The 18703-nt window shown below is 34.1% G+C and overlaps 2 protein-coding genes across 3 annotated transcripts in view; one reads left to right on the top strand and one right to left on the bottom strand.

Annotated features, from left to right (window-relative positions):
* Nucleotides 1-1695: 1695 nt before the first annotated feature.
* Nucleotides 1696-13368, bottom strand: LOC119832050 (muskelin). 2 transcript variants are annotated; one of them, XM_038355640.1, is made up of 15 exons: nt 13187-13368; nt 12608-12820; nt 12158-12359; nt 11052-11244; nt 10419-10594; nt 9938-10058; nt 9430-9656; nt 9009-9172; nt 8718-8856; nt 7999-8184; nt 6894-7052; nt 6267-6506; nt 5057-5254; nt 4560-4810; nt 1696-4173 (listed from the first exon to the last, which is right to left on the bottom strand). In XM_038355640.1, the coding sequence occupies exons 1-15, from the start codon at nt 13264-13266 to the stop codon at nt 4170-4172; spliced, it is 2553 nt and encodes an 850-aa protein (XP_038211568.1). In that variant the 5' UTR covers nt 13267-13368; the 3' UTR covers nt 1696-4169. The 2 variants fall into 2 exon arrangements, with proteins under 2 accessions (XP_038211568.1, XP_038211569.1); XM_038355641.1 differs by lacking the exon at nt 1696-4173 and having other exon boundaries at nt 4556-4810.
* A 928-nt stretch (nt 13369-14296) lies between these two features.
* Nucleotides 14297-18703, top strand: part of LOC119831866 (protein FAM91A1) — a 14033-nt gene continuing 9626 nt past the window's right edge. Inside the window, exons 1-7 of the mRNA XM_038355420.1 lie at nt 14297-14495; nt 15066-15150; nt 16783-16890; nt 17054-17155; nt 17233-17414; nt 17761-17861; nt 18070-18343. Coding sequence (XP_038211348.1) covers nt 14424-14495; nt 15066-15150; nt 16783-16890; nt 17054-17155; nt 17233-17414; nt 17761-17861; nt 18070-18343 — 924 coding nt within the window. The 5' untranslated portion in view covers nt 14297-14423. The remainder of the gene's footprint in view (nt 14496-15065; nt 15151-16782; nt 16891-17053; nt 17156-17232; nt 17415-17760; nt 17862-18069; nt 18344-18703) is intronic.

Genomic DNA, 18703 nt, shown 5'->3' with positions numbered 1-18703 from the left:
GCGACGCGAGGACCATGCCCTTGCATTTATTGTTTATAGTATGTAACTCATTAGCTTTTACGATAGATCATTCTTCGTGTACTTAACGACGAACTTACCAATATTAGACTTAGTATTTGTTTCCGAGTATTATTTATATAGCTCAGCAGCAGACATCAGTGAATGTGTTGTTGGTATCTAGTCACGTAGCGCGGACGAGCGCGGCGCGGCGGCGCCGGGTCGCGCCAGGTCGCGCCAGGTCGCGCCGGGTCGCGCGCGTGCGTGCGGGTTGTATTCGCAATCATTTTTCTTGAAGTTTTTCATGTTAATCAATTTACGTCCAGTTTATACAGTTTTTTTCTATCACGTTGTTAGTATTATTCTTATATTATTCGTATGTATACACTTTGACATGCAATTTGTAGACTTATTTATTGTTACTCGTTAAGGTTGAGTTGACTGCGCGCCGCACGCGGCGGCGCGCTATCTCGGAGCGGTTGTGCGCTCGGTGTCTGCTGCCTGCCGGTGGTGGTCTTAGAGCGATTAACCAAATATTATTTTCTTTATACACTTTATATATACCTTTAGATCACTTATTTTGCCTAGGCATAGATATTATTTTTATCATAGAGAAAAATTATTACTTTATTATTTAAATGAAAGTATATGACATGCCTGCTACTTATTGTATCGTTACATGATTTTCGTAATCGACAACTCGACGCATGAATGTTCCCACTGCATCTTCTTTCGATTTTGACGTTTTCTTAGTTTCTGTTATTTCGGCCTTATAGTGCACAGTTTGATGGTTCGCTGTAAAGTTACAGTTATTGTTTTCGTTATAAAGATGGCCACTCATTGTTGCAATGTAATCAATCATCAGATTACAAGTCTTTGCTATCCCGTGTCGTAATGTGATGTAAAACATGAGCTTTCCAGAGTAAACCATATTTGTTCACATATTGTAATAGAACCAGATGCCAGCCTAGGGAACATATCATGATAGAGCGTTATTTATTTTCAAAATAAGGCACGCCTTGTTGTCGCTATGACTGATGTGGAATCATGTATGAAATAATAAATGATTATATTTAATACATTGTTTTATTTTATATTCTAACTTTTCCTGATAATAACACCTTCACTAGTAGTTAAATTTGTTTTATAAATATTAATGTTTCCACGGGCTAAATATGTCAAAGGTGTTTTTTTTTGTCATAAAATAGGAGCTTTTGTCTCATAAAAAGAATGCAATAAATATACTGCTCCTTATTTAGTTCCTACTATAAATAAGCTCTTTGACTTTTTTGACACGTTGTTATTAGCTTTACCTCTATGTGTGTATGTAAATGATCCCTTAGATTCAATTTCGACCCACTTAAATCAAACCTATTTGATTCAAACTTTGTACACTTATTAAGAATTGGCTCATAAAATATTATTTCATTATTTTAAATGGAGACCTGGTAACTAATTGTACACCCACCATAGGCACCGGATTTTCACCTCCCTTTCGGCCTTCCTAGACTGGTGGAATTTATTTAGTGAACCATGAACTCTACCATATATCACTATAATGAATTGATAAAACTTGAATTGTAAAAATAGTTCAAAACTGAATCAATGCTAATAATTAATTGTTTTTTAAAGTAGATTGAGGATAAAGGAAAGGAGCACAATAAAACACAATTTCTGCAGTTTATTTCGTTTATTATAATCATAATAATACTACAGAAACAAAATTTACAAAATTGTTTATTTATTCGGACATCAATTACGATTAAGTCAAATAAAGTTTACAAATTATAAGAATTCTTTATATTGAAACATTTAGTTATTATATAGTATACGCATACATTGAGACATAATAATTATGATATAAGATATGACAATTAAATTTTGAAATCTTAAAATTTTACCGACGTTCTTGTGAAGTTTAGTAGTATTAATAATAAGAATATTCATCGGCGACATTCTCAAACCAAAACCAGCTCAAATCATGTAGTTATATGATATACCATTGATTTTGCTGGCCTATCCTAATTGTATATCCAACCCTCATATATCGCAGCCAACTTTCCGTAAAGATCACTTTACTTATCAATATTCAAAATATCACTACGCCTATTGACTATAAGTTTCCTATCACAGTTCGTAAATAAACAGGGCACAATTATATTTACAAATGCGACAATGTCAGAAGCCTCGAGAGATTACAAAATAAATTAACAAGCAGCGTCATTCCCATTCGATGGGGTTTAGTTCCTTACACTACTTCATTAAAACAATATTCATATAAATTATATTTTCTGGTATGTACACTAAACAAAAAAAACAAAGTCATACAGTAGAAAAGCGCAGGTCTATATATCTTATGAAAAGGCGGCCTTATTACTTATTCTTTAATTTACACTGACGTGGAAATATTTTGGCAACAATTGTAGCATTAAAGTTTACTTACGTATTAAACATCTATTAGGTACTTCAGAAAAGTGGTTAAATATAATGCTTAGTAACTAAAAACAATGAATAAAATGTGTATAGTCTAATAAAAGTGAGAGTTACGCCCACAGAAAGAGTAGGTACATAGAGATAGTTTACGTTAATATTTTATGATAACCTACAAATTTTATCCAAAATTGTGCAATGAAAAAATGCGTACACAATATGAATAAGAGATAAAGTATGGACAAATATCAGTCGTAATTGTCTGTATAGCATCGACTGTTGTAAAATCTGATTTGTTAATCTTTTAAAAACATAGTAGAGTAAATATTATATGTCTGCAAAACCACGGAACAATCTTCTATTACAACAACTAGAAACATCAAATACGATTACATGAGAGTCACGACGAAATCAAATGCAAACTTCTGAATATACTACGCGATATACCATATGTATGAGTTCTATCAATGAGCTAAAACGTTGAAGCAATTATTGATAATCCAAACGTTTAATTTCATGAATTAATTAATAATTTAATACCTATCCTTATTTAACATTGAACACACATAATTGTCTTGCGGTTATAAATGCGATTAATTCACATACAATAGCGACTATAAAAACACGTAGAGACTGTAAAATGTTACATTTATTTTTGAATAGAAAAAGTATTTCAAATACTGCACATGGCAATATTATACTTATTTTTATTTATAAATGTACGTTCTCTCTACGTAAACAACCTCTCTTATTCTTGAGCACCTAAAAAGGTCACCTACCGTCACCTACCTTGACCACATCAAAATTATGCCAAAAATAGCAAATAATAAACTTTCAGTTCATCTTTTCATTAATTTCTAACTATGATATTCATTGGTTTTCAATGAAAATAAAGTTCCTTCAAAATGATATTAAGAAGATGTTAGACTTCGAAATTACTCATGTTTGTGTTTGAGTTCTAGGTCTTAATTCCTATATATTTTTAAAGTAGAAATTTATATGCAAAGGATTTATTGAACATTACTGAACATAGAATCTAATAAGTTACTAAAAATGTAATTTTACTTTATCAAATCTAATTTACCATACCTAAGTTACGACCATTAAAACTAATATATAAATTGATACATATTTGATGAGAATAAAAAGAATCCCAACACGGTCAAACTAAAATTTCTTATACGATATTAAAAACTAAATGCGAACTTAATATCACTTAACAGCACATCATAAAATGAAAACATTAAACTTTAATTTGTATATGATCAAAAAATATCTCTACAGTCTATGTATGACTAAATTTTATAGGCCCAATACGCTTTATCTAAAACAATAAGATATTAAAGATAACATGGATTATTTTGATTTTTTCCTTTCCGATATTGGCAATTTTTTTAATTGATATATAATGCAATTCAAAAACGAACAAAAAATATCCATTACGCGCAAATTCCATTTATCATTACACCACATTATATGTAATAAATGACAAAAATTAATCTTAATATAAAAATGTAAAGGCAATACGTGTTAAAGTAGGAAAAATTACGTAAATATCAGAGAATGAGAGCAATCAGAGAAGGTATTTTTGTTATTTGATATTTGTGCAAAATAGACTTAAATTATACTTGCATTTACAACAAAATTATCGTCATAATATACGAAGATAAAGCTCACATGAAGATTATTGTAGAAATACAGCAACTGTTCATATCCTTCACGTAAAAAGAATAACATTTCGTTTACCTGAAAGCAAAACAATAATAATATTAACATAAGAAAGGTAATTCGTCAGAATGAGGCATTTGTTATTTTCCTATTTTATGAGAAGTAAAAGGTCAAAGGTCATCTTTGTACCATACTTCAATTAAATTAATTGTTGGTTTTTATATGAAAGAGTTATAAATATCTCATCCATTACATATATTGTTATTATTAATGTCTTAAGAACTAATTAATTATACTTAAAAGGACACCAAATAGAGACAGAGGTTAGTTTTAGAGTAATATACAGAATAGTCTGCACATAAATTGCAAATAAACTGAATTAAAAAAAAAATCGTATATATTATAGTATATAGCAGTAATAGTTTAGCCAGAAGCTAAGGTTCTGGTACATTCAATCAACTCACAAAGTGACAAAGTCCATGATATCTTTAGTGGGCGGGACGGTGGAGGGGCGGTAGTACTGGCACAGCTGGTCGTACAGCCGGATCCTGCTGGCCCGGGCCCTGTCCTCGTCCGAGGACTCGGGGCCCGCGGGGTCCTCGTCCTCGTCCGCCCAGGGGCCCTCGTCACACACGTCCCACGTGTCCACCGCGGGCGATACAGTTTCTTCGAATGGGGTCGACGCTTCTGGCGTGGTTTCGTCTGCGCCCAACACCTGGCAAATATAATTATTTTTGACCAATATCAAAACCGCCTTCATGTTAGTCAGAACAAGACCGAATTAACGCTAGCACCAGTCTACAAATAAAAAAGGATCAGGTAATAAAGAAAATTACGCCACAGTCATTCCTTGTTTAAACAGTTTTTCATGCAATCCTACACGGAGCTGATATCACGGGGGGTGGCCGAGAAGTCAGCTCCCCCACCCCCCAATTTCTATGTATGTAGTATAGACAGTTACCGCAGCGAGCGCCCTGGCGAGGTGGTGTCGCGCGGGCGGCGCGGGCGGCGCGGGGGGCGCGGGCGCGGCGGCGGGCGGCGCGGGGGGGGCGCGGCGGCGGCTCAGCGCGCGCGAGCGCCGCGGGCTCAGCGACACCCAGTCGCTCGCCGCCTGCCGTCCGGAGAACAGCACCGTGGCCAGCCGCTGGAAGTGGCTCACCTGCAACACGCCGGCTGATGCGCTCAGGGTGTACGACGCATACTGATATCATAAAGGTAACGAGTTCGTCGGTTTATTTGGTTGGTCGGATGTGCTAATCAGGAATTATTGGTTCGAAGCGAAATATTATTTTAGTGTTGAATTTGGAGGAAGATTACATGTCGTCGGACACGCTACGGCCCGTGACCAATAGAAACGGAGTTTCAATAAAGTGTTGCAAATGGAGAAAAACATTTTCAGCATGTGTCACATAGATGTAGTGTACAATAGAAACACATTATTAACGCGATACTTTAGATTTAGAGATAGGGTTGCCACTGGAGATCTTTTAATAATTTTTTACTGTTGAACAAAACTAAAGTATGTAATATCTCTTTGCAGCATAAAAATGCTAAATATTACAAGTTTAAGAATTAGTTAGACTCTCACACAAATTTAATTTTATTTAGTCAGAGGGAGCCCAATGCAGCGAAGGCACAACAAAGAAAAAGTGAGGAATTTTTAATATCACTACATAATACAAATTCGCTACCCTCCCCACGACTGTTCCTATGTATGTATGCTTGGATATTTAAAATTATACAACTGTTTATGATACGATTTTTTTAATAGATAGAGTGATTCGAGAGGAATGTTTACATGTATAACAACATCTATTGACCGAACTTCGAAATTAACGCGTGCAAAGTCGCGAGTAAAGTAGAGAGTAAAAGAAATATGATAATAAATAAAAAAAATAATTAACAAGCCGCACAGTGTACTATTTTACTTTCTTTTCTTTTTTTGTTTTAGTTAGTTTTATTTTAGTGTAATAGTGTTAGTGTAATAGATATTAGTTGTAAATTTATTTTTAGATTGTTTTTTACTTATTTTTTTATGTGCGGTGCTGTTTATTTTATAGACAATAAATACAATATTTTTTCAAACTTATACACACTTTATTCTATGTATCTTTTAAAGATAAAAGTGGCATATGACCCTATATGGAGAGGTAGGGTGTCGCGCGGCGCACCTGGTCGGGGTCGGCGTGGTCGGTGACGGCGCTGAGGTCGTGGCGCAGGTAGTGCAGCGCGGCGGGCGCGGCGCGCGGCGCGGCGGCCAGCTCGCGGTAGCGCGCCTCGCGCAGCGCCGCGCGGGCGCCGCGCAGCACGCGCGCCGCCGCCGGCCGCGCCAGCCGCAGCGCCCACAGGTCGTCCAGCCGCAGCCGCGGGCTCGTCGTCGTGCCGGGGTTGCCGCCGAACAGGTAGTGGATCTGCGCACGTACCATCCACTCTCTACTTACTATATCTATACATTTCATATGTTAGTAATAGCTATCTTGCTCGGGAAAAAAGACTTTAAACAACGCGCTCATAATTTTTTTTTTATTATAATAGTAACGCAAACGCTATAAGTGTATGTGTGCACAATGCACACATACACTCAATGTTACACTTCACAAAATCTCATGTGTTTCGTCGCACATAATTACGTACGTACGAATCAATGTTTATCTACTAGTACTATCAAAACGTATAGGGTACATGTATATATGTATATTTATCTGCAATAACACTATCTAACAATAAAGTAAAAGTTTAGTAGATCTAATTTACTACGTAAAATTAAATAGTCATGTATTGTCAATTGTGTCGCACACCTTCCGGATATGATCATAGACGAGCTGGTGCGCGAACCTCGGGCGCGGCTCGTGCGCGTCGAGCGTGTCGTTCCGGTACACGCAGCTCCAGGTCAGCCGCCGCAGCGACAGCACCCACAGCTGGTTGTACACGCGACGGTCCTTTTCCTTGCTCATACCCTGGAAATTAAAAGGTTGAAATAAGATGGAGTTGATCAAATTCTGTATATGACGAATGGTCAAGAGTTAGAGGCCTATAAACGTTTCTTTGTAAATTAGAAACATAGAGAAGAATTTCTATAAGAACAGTAAATGATTTTTATGAAAACAATTACTGTTTGATTTACTGTTGTTATGTTTGTAAAAATAAAATATCCTTATATTATAATGCGATAGTTTATGAGGATGGATAGGTGTACGTTTGGTTATCTCTCATGGATAACTACCTAACGGATTATATGAAATTCGGTTAGGTCATTCACCAGAATACACACATGAGCTATAATACAAAGGCATAAAAACCATCTGAGAGCTACCTTGTGGTTGTGTTATGTTTATCATACAAGTATACAAGGTGAAGTACATGCACGTGTAGGTGTTATGGTCGCAGAAGTTGCGGTCGCGTCGCACATCGCATTAGCGTCGCCCCTCAGTTGTCCCGTAATTCGCGCCACCGAACCACGTTTTAAGTAGTATATAATAAGTGTAGTGTATTTGTTGAGTAACTTAGTAATATAAGTAAATAATAATAAATATTTTATTTGGCTGAAAAGGTTAATTCATTTGATTACATACCATATACTAAATATGCATACCCCCCTCATAATATAGATCATTATCAACCCATATATGCTACCACTGCTGGGACACAGGCCTCCTGTGAGGGTTCAGGCCATAATCCACCACGCTGGCCAAGTGCCGGTTGGCAGATATCACATTCGTCGAACTTTTGATGCTTGGACATGCCGGTTTCCTCACGATGTTTTCGACATGTGCAGATAAATTGAAAAATCAATTTATTTCCCCGCACGCTCACCCGATCTCGAACCCCGACTTATCGATTTTGAAGTCCGAGGTTCTCACCACTGAGGCCCCCCCCCCCCCCCCCCCCCCCCCCCCCACTCACAGAGAGCACGAAGATCTCGTCGGTGTCGGGGTCGAGCGTGGCGCGCTGCGTGAAGCCGGCGGCGGGCGGCGCGCAGGCGCCGGCGCACAGCGCGCCGCAGCGGCCCGACCCCGCCTCCCACCACCACACGTCCAGCAGCTGCTCCTTGTTGCGCTGCCCCGCGAATATGTACAGCCGCCGCTGGATCTGAAAGTAGACATACGTAATTATTTAACAATATAATGTGTCACACTAAATTTAAAATGTTGCAACATAATTAAAGTGACAAGGCGACCTTATCGCTTATCAGCGATCTCTTTCAGGCCGTCAGAGGTAGAGGATAAAGATAGATATGTAATATGTAATTGCAAAATGTATTAATTCAAAAATAAATAAATGATATTAATATTCACAGACTTAGACCTACAAAATATTTCGCAGTTTCAAAATTACGTACTAGTAGTTAACAAATATTAGCAATTACATTCGCGAATGTTTCAACTATGAAATTCGTTACTTATTTAGATTTTTTTGAATTTGCAATTCTTCCTTTACACCCACAGCCCTCCCGTCATTGGCAGAAGATTGTTTTGTACAACTATACATTTCAATTTCATAATAAATCATAATGTAAACAAAAATATTTTTAAATTGATTGGAAAGATATCCATTATCGATGCACAAAATAAAAACAGTTCATAATATTATACAGATACATTTCAGAATTCATAAATACTCACTGGATGGAAGAGCATAGAGTGAGAAACTCTAGGCTGCGGTGCTGGCAGGTCATGGTTGTCTGGTAGAAGTTGCTGCCACGTGTTCGTTTGTATGTAATACGCATACAAGCCAGAGTATTGTGGACTTATCATCTCATCTCTGTGAAGTTTTAAAAATACAATAATTTTTGTGTATATAGGCACTGACAATTCATACAGTTTATTCAATATTTTATATTTTTAAACGTTAACGGGACAAATAACATAGTTATCGATAAAAACCGACAACTAAAAGGGACAACAGAAACTCACGCGCTAGTGGGCAGCACCCGACCGCCGAACACGTAGATGGTGCTGGTGTCGGGGTCTATACACATCTGGTGGTCGAACACGAGCCGCGGCCCGCCCACTATCGCCGTGTCGTTCATCACCAGCGACCACTCCGCTGTCTTCACTGAGTACACGTATAGATCGCTCTGAAATTATATAATAATAATAGAATGACAATATGATATGATTGATAAAAATATCGGAATATGGTTGGTGTTAAATGTATTGAAAATAAAAGAAAATGCGTAAAGTTTAAATTCAAAATAAATTTTACTTGAAACTCTATATGAATACATATTGAACACAAGTTAAAAAATTAATCTTAAAAAATTACCATTAATTATTTTTTCTAATACAAGTCATACGTATAAATAACCATTCCGAATTCAGAAAATAAACTCACAGTCAAATTATTTGGCGTCCTCTGTATACCGTCCAGGTATCTCCCAATCGTATACAACTTCTCATTTATGGGGTCGTACACCATCTTATGGCAGGATCGGGGCGAAGGCCCACCCAGCATGCCGCTGTGCCGGCAGAGCAGCGTCCAGCGCTCCGTTGTTGTGTCGAAGCTCCACAGGTCATCTAGGTCTTCTGTGCCGTTCCACCCGCCGAAGAGGTATAGGGTACCTGGGTATTTTATGTGTCTTGTCATTTATTTTGAAGTTACCGCTGTAATAAGTGCCTATAATAAACGTCATATAAGCAGAAATCAAGAGTAAAAAGTTCCATATTTTAGAAATATTTCACTAGTGTTTGTTTTATAAGAGAGTGAGAGAGAGAAAGAGAGAGAGATAAAAATAACCAGGAGAAGAGATATGTAAAATCTTCCATCTGAAACTTTCAACAGAGGTACTATAATAGAGAAATAACCAATAAATTAGTTCAATTCTAAAAGAAATTTTAAATACCTGTATTTATATCAACAACGAGCTGATGGCCGCCGCGTGGGCCCGGCCGGCTGGCGCACGCGGCGCCGCATGATACGAAGCAACTCTCCACAACTTCGTTGCCGTTTGTTTGACCCACCTCCTATGTAGAACAGCATTTTAATTTAATTTATATTTAGATTTGAAAAAAATCACTTGCAATAAACAACGTTTTCAAGTCGTTGAAGTTTTTGTTATAATACTGTAGACAAATAAAAGGTATTTCTTTTCTAAGTCATGTTAAAATGTGTCGTGTCATAGAAAACACCAAACATTTTCGCTTAGAATAATAAATTATTATTATAAATGCAACTTGCATCGTAATTTCTAGTATGAGGTATCGCGATAAAACTCAACGGATTAATCATTTAAATAAAAAACCGCTAATTCAATAGATTTCTTTTGGTCCTTCGAATCGGACTAAAACGATATTTACAACAAAAGAGGTTTAATTTCTACTTACTGGTCCTTCGAGTCTCGGGTCCCTATCAACGCAAGACAAGTCATGCGCCCTAGCATTCACGGCTGGGACTGCATCGCCACTGTACAAGCGCTCCTCCACCTGGGCGGAGCACCCGCACATCTGCCGCCACTCCGGCGTGTAGGGCTGCCACGACATGTACCAGTCCAATTCACCATCTAGATGTAATTAGATTATTATTCACATGACCGGTTCTTGGAACTGATTAAATGACAAAAATAAAAAACCAAGCCGTTGTGCGTAATAATCACTAATACATATTATATCTCATTAAAAAAATTGTTCCATAATTGTAAATTTACTTGTACGTAAATAAAAAGCGCTATTACGAGGCGGCTGTTCTGTGTAAAAATTGCTTTTCGATCTGGCGCAAAATTGCTATATACGACATTTCTACATTTCTAAAAGTGTGTATTGTCTATGTGAAAAAAATGGAAAAATTGAGTTTGAGGCATAAGTTTATCAGATTAGAGAAATGAAACTACTGTAAATCTCTTTCAGATATTCTTCGATTTCAATATTTTAATCTTTCATATATGTGTACTTAATCTCCAGTCCATCACTATGAAGTTAAAGCTTAATTTATATTAAAAATATTTGACAAATTGTTTTTACCTCTAGCACCTTCCACAAAAATTTTTTCGGCTAGTTCATAGTCCCCATTCTCCACAAGTGCATTCCACAGGCGAGCCTGCACAGGACCCTCTAATTGCACCCCAGTCTCGCGTGATAACGCTTCGAACGCATCTTTATATCTTCTACGACGCAAATGTTTCAACAGTATTTTAACTGCTTCCTCTTCTTTACGCTGGAATGATTTACAATCATTTCAATTCATTAATGAATTAATTCATTCAATATAATCATACTGTATGTAGTTTTAGTAATTATATCATATTAGCTGAGTATAATTTCTATAAATATGTCGTACAAATGTAGTGGAAGAGTAAGCAGGAGCAAAACAACTTATATTTATTAGAAATAAATACTTTTTTCAGCAAATGTTTAAAAAATAAAATAATTAATTTAACTAAGTATCCAAATCTGATGCATAACATCAATAAAATCTGTTGATTTAATACAATTTTAATAATTAAGTCAGAAGCAATTAGTGCATGAAATACAAAGATGAATAGTCCATACTAATGATCTTTGTTATTCAACTAAAAGTAAATAGTAATTTAAGTTTGTTTGAATAAAGCTTAGTAATTGGTGATTAACATGTAGTTTATGGCTCGAAATTTAATTACAGCATTTCAACTTTAACAAAAACAGTAGAGTATTTATTTTGTTATTTATTGCACAAACTTCCACAAAAACAAGTAACAAAACAAGAGTACAATAACCTCAAAAAATTGAAATAGATTGGTGTATTTAAGATGCGTTTGATGAGGTTAATTGCATTCACATTGTTGTAGAGATATTTTGCACCATTTATACTCTTATCTGTTTCAAGTATCAACATATGTCAGTTGATGATAACTATGTACTGTTACAATCAATTATAGTTTTTTATTGATTTTCTATCTTGGTTTATTGCTCCAATGATTTATAATAATAGCAATTTTTTTTTTCTAACAAGTCAATTAGAAGTACATTGAATTTAAACAGTATCTACAGTTTTGATTTTAATACCAGACCAAAATTTTGCAAAATTCAATATGCTATAAAATATAATCCAGCACATATTGAAATATAAATTATAATATCGAATTTTATACCATGTTAATAGTTTCCAAAGCATGACTGATAAAATCTTCTTGGTTCTTTCCCTCCAGCTCGACATACCATATGGTATAATTGCAGGCAGGTCCCCAGGACTGCAGTGGGACAATCTTTATATAATCAACAGGCAAATATAAGCCCTCCGAGGTCCTGTGTCGCAAGTGAAATGTCTCCGCTACATTATCTTTTCTGAGTCCTCTGCAATGTAAAATATATAATGTGACACATGTGGCATGTGTTTGAAAAATTTATAGAACAAATAACAAAAAACATGTAGTGTTCAATGAAATGTGTTCAATTGTTTGAGATTATGCAAAAGATAATTTAGGTTCGATCTAAAAAATAAGATGAAAACTATAGAAATCTAAGGATTATCCTGAGTTACAAATGAACACATTTTAATTATGATCAAGTACAACAAGTACACAAATTTATAGACAACTTACGCAGTTAACAATAACGATAAGTTATTCTCATCAGTCCCACCATATACTTCAAATTTTTTCAAGTCACTCACATGTGGTTTCATGTATTTACCAAATTTGATAGTTTCCACTATAGAGGTTGTCTGCAGTTTAAGCACTATGAACTGAGAAGGTGTGGAACTGTCAGTGAACCATCTGGACAGCTGGTCTGTTGGATTATTGACCATAATGTTTCTGAGAACAACATAATATATTATTATTTCACAAGGATTATTCTATCTAATAAACATATATTAAAACAATAATTGATAAAAAGTGCAATTCTGTTAGTTCAATTATTGAATCCCAGCTCCGTTCCATGCCAGATAAGGTAAGGGCGGACATAAACACTGAAATTTAGATGGTAATTTTTCAAGCTTTATTTACAAGACAAACAAATAAAAACATTGCAATTTTTTTACAGAAATTGGTTAATATCTCTCTTACATAATAGTGATTTTTAATATTGAATAAACATACCATAAGTTTCTATTAATAAACAGGGATTAACCGGAATCTGGGCAGCAACTTTAATCTGTGTTTACTCAATAATATACTTACTCAGGAACATAGTGCGCAGATACGCTGGAATATTTGTGTATTTTGTATGTTAACTTCACCGTCCCTATCCCCTCATCCATTTTGATCTCAAAAATATCTACAGAAACTAAAAATTGAGATTTGACACCACCATGAAAAACACAGGCAAGTCGATATTAAGCAGCGAATGACATTGACTCACGTCTGGCGACTGTGATTGACTATTTGATTTGACAAGACTAAAAAGACAGCTAAAAAAATGACAGCAATGAAATTGCAACGAACGTGTCACCATGCGTATCACACACACAATTTTAACTTCATCCCTGAAAAATAATACATTTGGATTTTTATTTTTTTATTAATTTATAGATTATCAGGTTTCAGCTCATTGTAAATAAGAGCCAATTATCGTTAAATATTATTAATAATAAACAATTACACAACTAAATTCGTTATCATTTTTAATTCATTTAATACTTTGGCTGCGGCCCGCGGTTTCACCTGCATTAGTCCATATCCCGTAAGAATATCGGAATAAAAAGTTGCCTATATGTTATTCCAGTTGTCCAGCTGTCTACGTACCAAATTTCATTGCAATTGGTTCAGCAATTTTTGCGTGAAAGAGCAACAAACACATCCTTACTAACTTTCGCATTTATGATATTATAGTAGGATTAGTAGGATTATGAATACGTTCAATACAATAAATTATATTTTTACTTAAAGTTTCTACTAGGCCAAAAGTGACTAGGTAATTAAAACAAGTTAAATACAAAGATTCGAAAGGTAAATAACGTAAGGAAATCGGCATGTCGAAAAACGAAAAGTTCGACAATTTTCAACCTGTACTTATCCAGCCTGGTATCAGATAATAGCCTAGCCGTATATTATATAATATACTACTCTTTGTTGTAGCCTGAACCCTCACCACGGTCCCAGCAATGGGAACGTGGTTGATCTGATGATGATGATGATGATGGATAATGAAATACAAACATCTGTAGACAGGTAGTTACCTTAATAACTTTTATAAGTGGGAATTTGTAGGATTACTACAATATAACTAGTCTGTGGTTTACTTTTTATTCTACAGCGCACAAGTGACAAGTGTCAAGAATTTTATTTTATTTTACAGAACGCAGCGAAAATTTGCAATCGCTTATCAAAATATTAGTGCTCAGCTGCGATCTGTTTATCCAATATCCATTAAATGTCTTAAATGTAGTCGCAATTAAGATATTATATCTTCTTTAAAATGGAGGATGAAATAAACGAGTGTATAAGGAAAAAAGTTCAATGGAATCAATTACCAGGAAACGTGAAAAAGGTATACTGTAGCGCATGTTTAGATTGTTTATTATGCCAATTTCTCCTTTTCATATTAATACTTTACACATCACGGATTTTTTTTACTTAAAAACATGCAACATAATATAATTATAATATATAATGAATATTGTTTCTATTATTACTATTCGCAACTTGTCTACGAATCTAAGACAAAGATTAGTGTATCCACTTTAATTTTATACGATTACTTTTAGTCAAAAGAGAATCCTTCTGTATCAGTCTAATCTCATATCAATGAAGTTCACATACTCTCATAGAAAAAAAATCGTTTATTTATTTAGAAAAAATATATAGATTCAACACAAATCAAACACGACGGTCGCCTCAACTAGGAATAAACCTGTGCTATAGAAGATAATGTGCTTTATAGAGCTTCAATTCTCACTATGCAAGCATAGTTGAACTGCTGTATTTTGTAAAATTTTATCATCAGTTTACTATATACATTCATGATATATTTTTGTATCATATATCAACAAATTTGAATCCCTACATTTCATATGATTAAGTAAGAAATATCAAAATAACATGAGAAATTATTTTTCAGTTGCTGAATGATGCACCAAAGGAGTATGAAAGATATATATTTGATTTCAGTATTAAAAATCAATTGAGATTCAGGGGGAGCTTGGGTAAGTGAATTGATACTGTTTCAATGGAAAGTTGTTCAATCAATATGCTATAGTTTAAGCATGACTTATGTTATAATAAAATATATGAAAGAAGTTAGTAATAATATTTCATAAAAATAGGATGCATTCAAATATATACTTCATTATTTAATTCATTCATGTTAAAACCATACACTCAAACAACAATTAGCTCAAAATAGTGATTATTTAATGTAGATAAACGGAAGATAACACAATCAAATAGACATAAAAAACTAATGATAAGTAATTAAAATATGAATTTGATTACTATAACTAAATTGAAGAACATAACACTATTAAGCATATTAAAAAAATGGAAGGATGTTAGATGTTAAAAATTTTTTATTGTAGTACTTATATTTTTGTTGGTTTTTTTCATTTTGAAAATGTATACATACTTAATTTGCATTTTTATTATCATCAAGGAAGTTGTTAATTTTTTTAGTTGAGTGTCATAAGCCATTAAGTGCACATTGTCATTTGACATTTATACTACCTGATTTAAATAGTTCATTGACCAATGTAACATTATTATGAAAAAAAAATTTTGCAAAATAAAAGATGACTAACATGAATTGGAGCTGTGGCATCTTGTTAGGTTCTTTTACTTTTTAAAGGTCAATAGCATTCAAACATGTTTGGGATTACAGGTATCGGTCACAAAATACATTGCTAAAAATAAAACTTAAATGTTAGTATCAGAAGGTCCCCTAAGGTTGGCTAACCTTGTATATAATTTGTAGACATAAAATATGTAGCATGCATGTGGCATGTTATAATTGACAATTATTTTTTTATCATTACTGATTGATAAATAGTAAAGTCTTATCTACACTAATATTATAAAGAGGAAAACTTTGTTTGTTTGGTTGTAATGAATAGGCTCAAAAACTACTGGACCAATTTTAAAAATTCTTTCACCATTCGAAAGCTACATTATCCACGAGTAACATAGACTATATATGTACCACGGGCGAAGCCGGGGCGAACAGCTAGTAATAAATAATTACAAAATTCTTGTACATCACAAAAAACAGTACAAAAAAAACAGCATAAAAGATGGTAGGCTTTTGCTTAAAAATTATAATATCCATATACCTCAGATACATGATTATTCTGGTACAAAGATTAAACTTTTTTTTAGTTCATTGACCAATGTAACATTATTATAAAAAAATAAATAAATAAGAAATAAAAGATTATTAACATGAATTTGATGAACATGAAACTTTTTTAATTTTTTTTTATATTTTAGGCATAAAAAGTGATGAAGTATTTTTTTGAAAAGATTGTTGTTTCATATGCAATTTTTTATTTAAGCAAATTACAAATACCATGTTTAAAATGATGAGGACCAATATTAATGTAAAAATCTCTATATTATTAGTACCATATTCCACAGTGTGAACTCAAAGAAGCAGATAATTTATATTTACACATATACAAGAAGTGTGTTGTAATTGAATCTCATATATCATATGGCATAATTCCCCACCTTGCTATTGAAAATAATTATACAATGAATAATGTGTTTACTTCATGCTTTATGTTACATGCAAATCATCAAAGTGTACAATAATTTTATTTTGTAAGTGATAATGTCAATTTCAGTGAGATCAGTGCGCAAAGATGAGAGGAAATATTATGAGATGCTGGTGCAGAGTAGCATACAGAGGCTCATGCTTTACCCATATCACTTAGCTGATATGATAGTTAAAGGTATGAACTTGTGATTCTAATTTTTGTTTATTAGCAGTAAAATTCCATAATCTAAGTATATAAAAAAGCGATGTTCGAGTTCATTCAGAGATGTATTTCTTTACGATTTGTGAAGTTTTCGTAAAAATATTTTTTTGCAATTTTTTTACATTTTTTTTTTCAGGCCTTAGGATAACCCCTTTTATTTACTACATAGAAGTTGTGGCATTACTCATAGAATCGGAAAAGAGCTATGACACAATGCCAAATTTCACAGCTGCCGATTGTGAGTATTAAAATGCACTTATTGACTAGTCAGTCGGATTTTTAATTAAAAATTGCATTTATATCACAACTTTATAGGTCTTCGGCTCTTAGGAATAGGCCGTAATGAGTATCTGGAGCTTGTAGCGAAAGCAAGGTCACTGGGTCGTAGGGGCAGGTCTAAAGCAATTCGGAGCCTTTTGCCCAGAGTGCCCCTCAATGTGCCCATGCAACCGTGGTGGAGGGTTGAATTGGGATATGTACTGGAGGAGGATGTAAAAGTAAGTTATATTGCATATAATACTGTAGACATTTGATGTAATAATTTTTTATTAACACTTGAGGTGTATTTAAGAATATCAATGTATTTATATATCAAATTCAATAAGCTTATGCATCCCTTTTTGAACCTAACATATTCCATGTTTTAGAAAATATTGTACATATATATGTATATAAAATAGAGAAACTTTCTTAGCCTGAAAAGTCTGTTGTATGTAATGTATGTTTACAATATAACAATGATTTTTTATGAAAATGTTTGTACATTTTTGTTTTGATGTTGCGAAATAAAAAAGTTGTGTGAGGTTTTTTTTATTATTAACTGTTAACTTTATTTAAAACTAGCCTCTGAATGACGACGAAAAGGCGCTAATTGATTTACTCATCGACCGCGGCTCGCAAACCGCCGGCACCCTTGATTATAATGTTGTCAAGAGTCTATACAGGTAATGATAATAGTTTCAAAACTTATTAAACCATCTTTTAAATTTGCTGTTTGCTTTTAAAAAATAACACTTTTTTAATGAGTTAGCTTTTTATTAAATTATTTAATATTTACAATTTTGTTATCTAGGTATGAAATTTATATAATAAAGTGCGTTAGGTTAGGTTAGTTACTAATTTTTTGAATTTAAATAATAAGTGGTTTTTCAGACGTGGTTTAATCTACTTGGACGTACCCATAACGGGAGCTGATAAAGTCTCGGTGCCACCTCTGAAGGGCTTCGTCATGAATAGAATCGCTGGTGACTACTTCGAGACGCTGCTCTACAAAGTGTTTGTGTCCATAGACGAGCACACTAGTGTCGCTGAGTTGGCTGGAGTTTTACAGGTAGGAAATATAACTATTATTAATCCTGTACTTCCACAAGAAAATCCGATTTTAATAAAAAAAAACAATATAGTTGCCAGTCTCTATCTACCACATTTTTTTTTATAATTGTCCCAAAAAGTAAAACTAGTTCCACAGATTAATAAATAATAAATATGTAGTTACTACGTTACATTGTATACCTGCTGTTGTAATGTGGCAGCTGCAAGTGAAAATGAACTTTAAAAGCTCGAAGCTAATAGCGCACATTATATTTTGTTGGTAAATAAGGTACAGTTATTTTAAGTTTGAATTGCTTTATTTTATACAGAAAATCAATTGTTTGAAAAATAAAACTGTAGTAACAACTCTATTATTTTATTATTATACAATCATTATTATACTTTTACCTTTTTAAGCGAGCGAATAACGGTGGAGGGTCTCAATTCCAATGTATTTTTTTTAGGTTTTGTTACT

The sequence above is a fragment of the Zerene cesonia genome, chromosome 14 (assembly GCF_012273895.1).
Source record: "Zerene cesonia ecotype Mississippi chromosome 14, Zerene_cesonia_1.1, whole genome shotgun sequence".
In the NCBI taxonomy this organism is placed as follows: Eukaryota; Metazoa; Arthropoda; class Insecta; order Lepidoptera; family Pieridae; genus Zerene; species Zerene cesonia.
The sequence above is the reverse complement of the archived record's forward strand: the minus strand, read 5'-3'. Positions and strand labels throughout refer to the sequence as shown.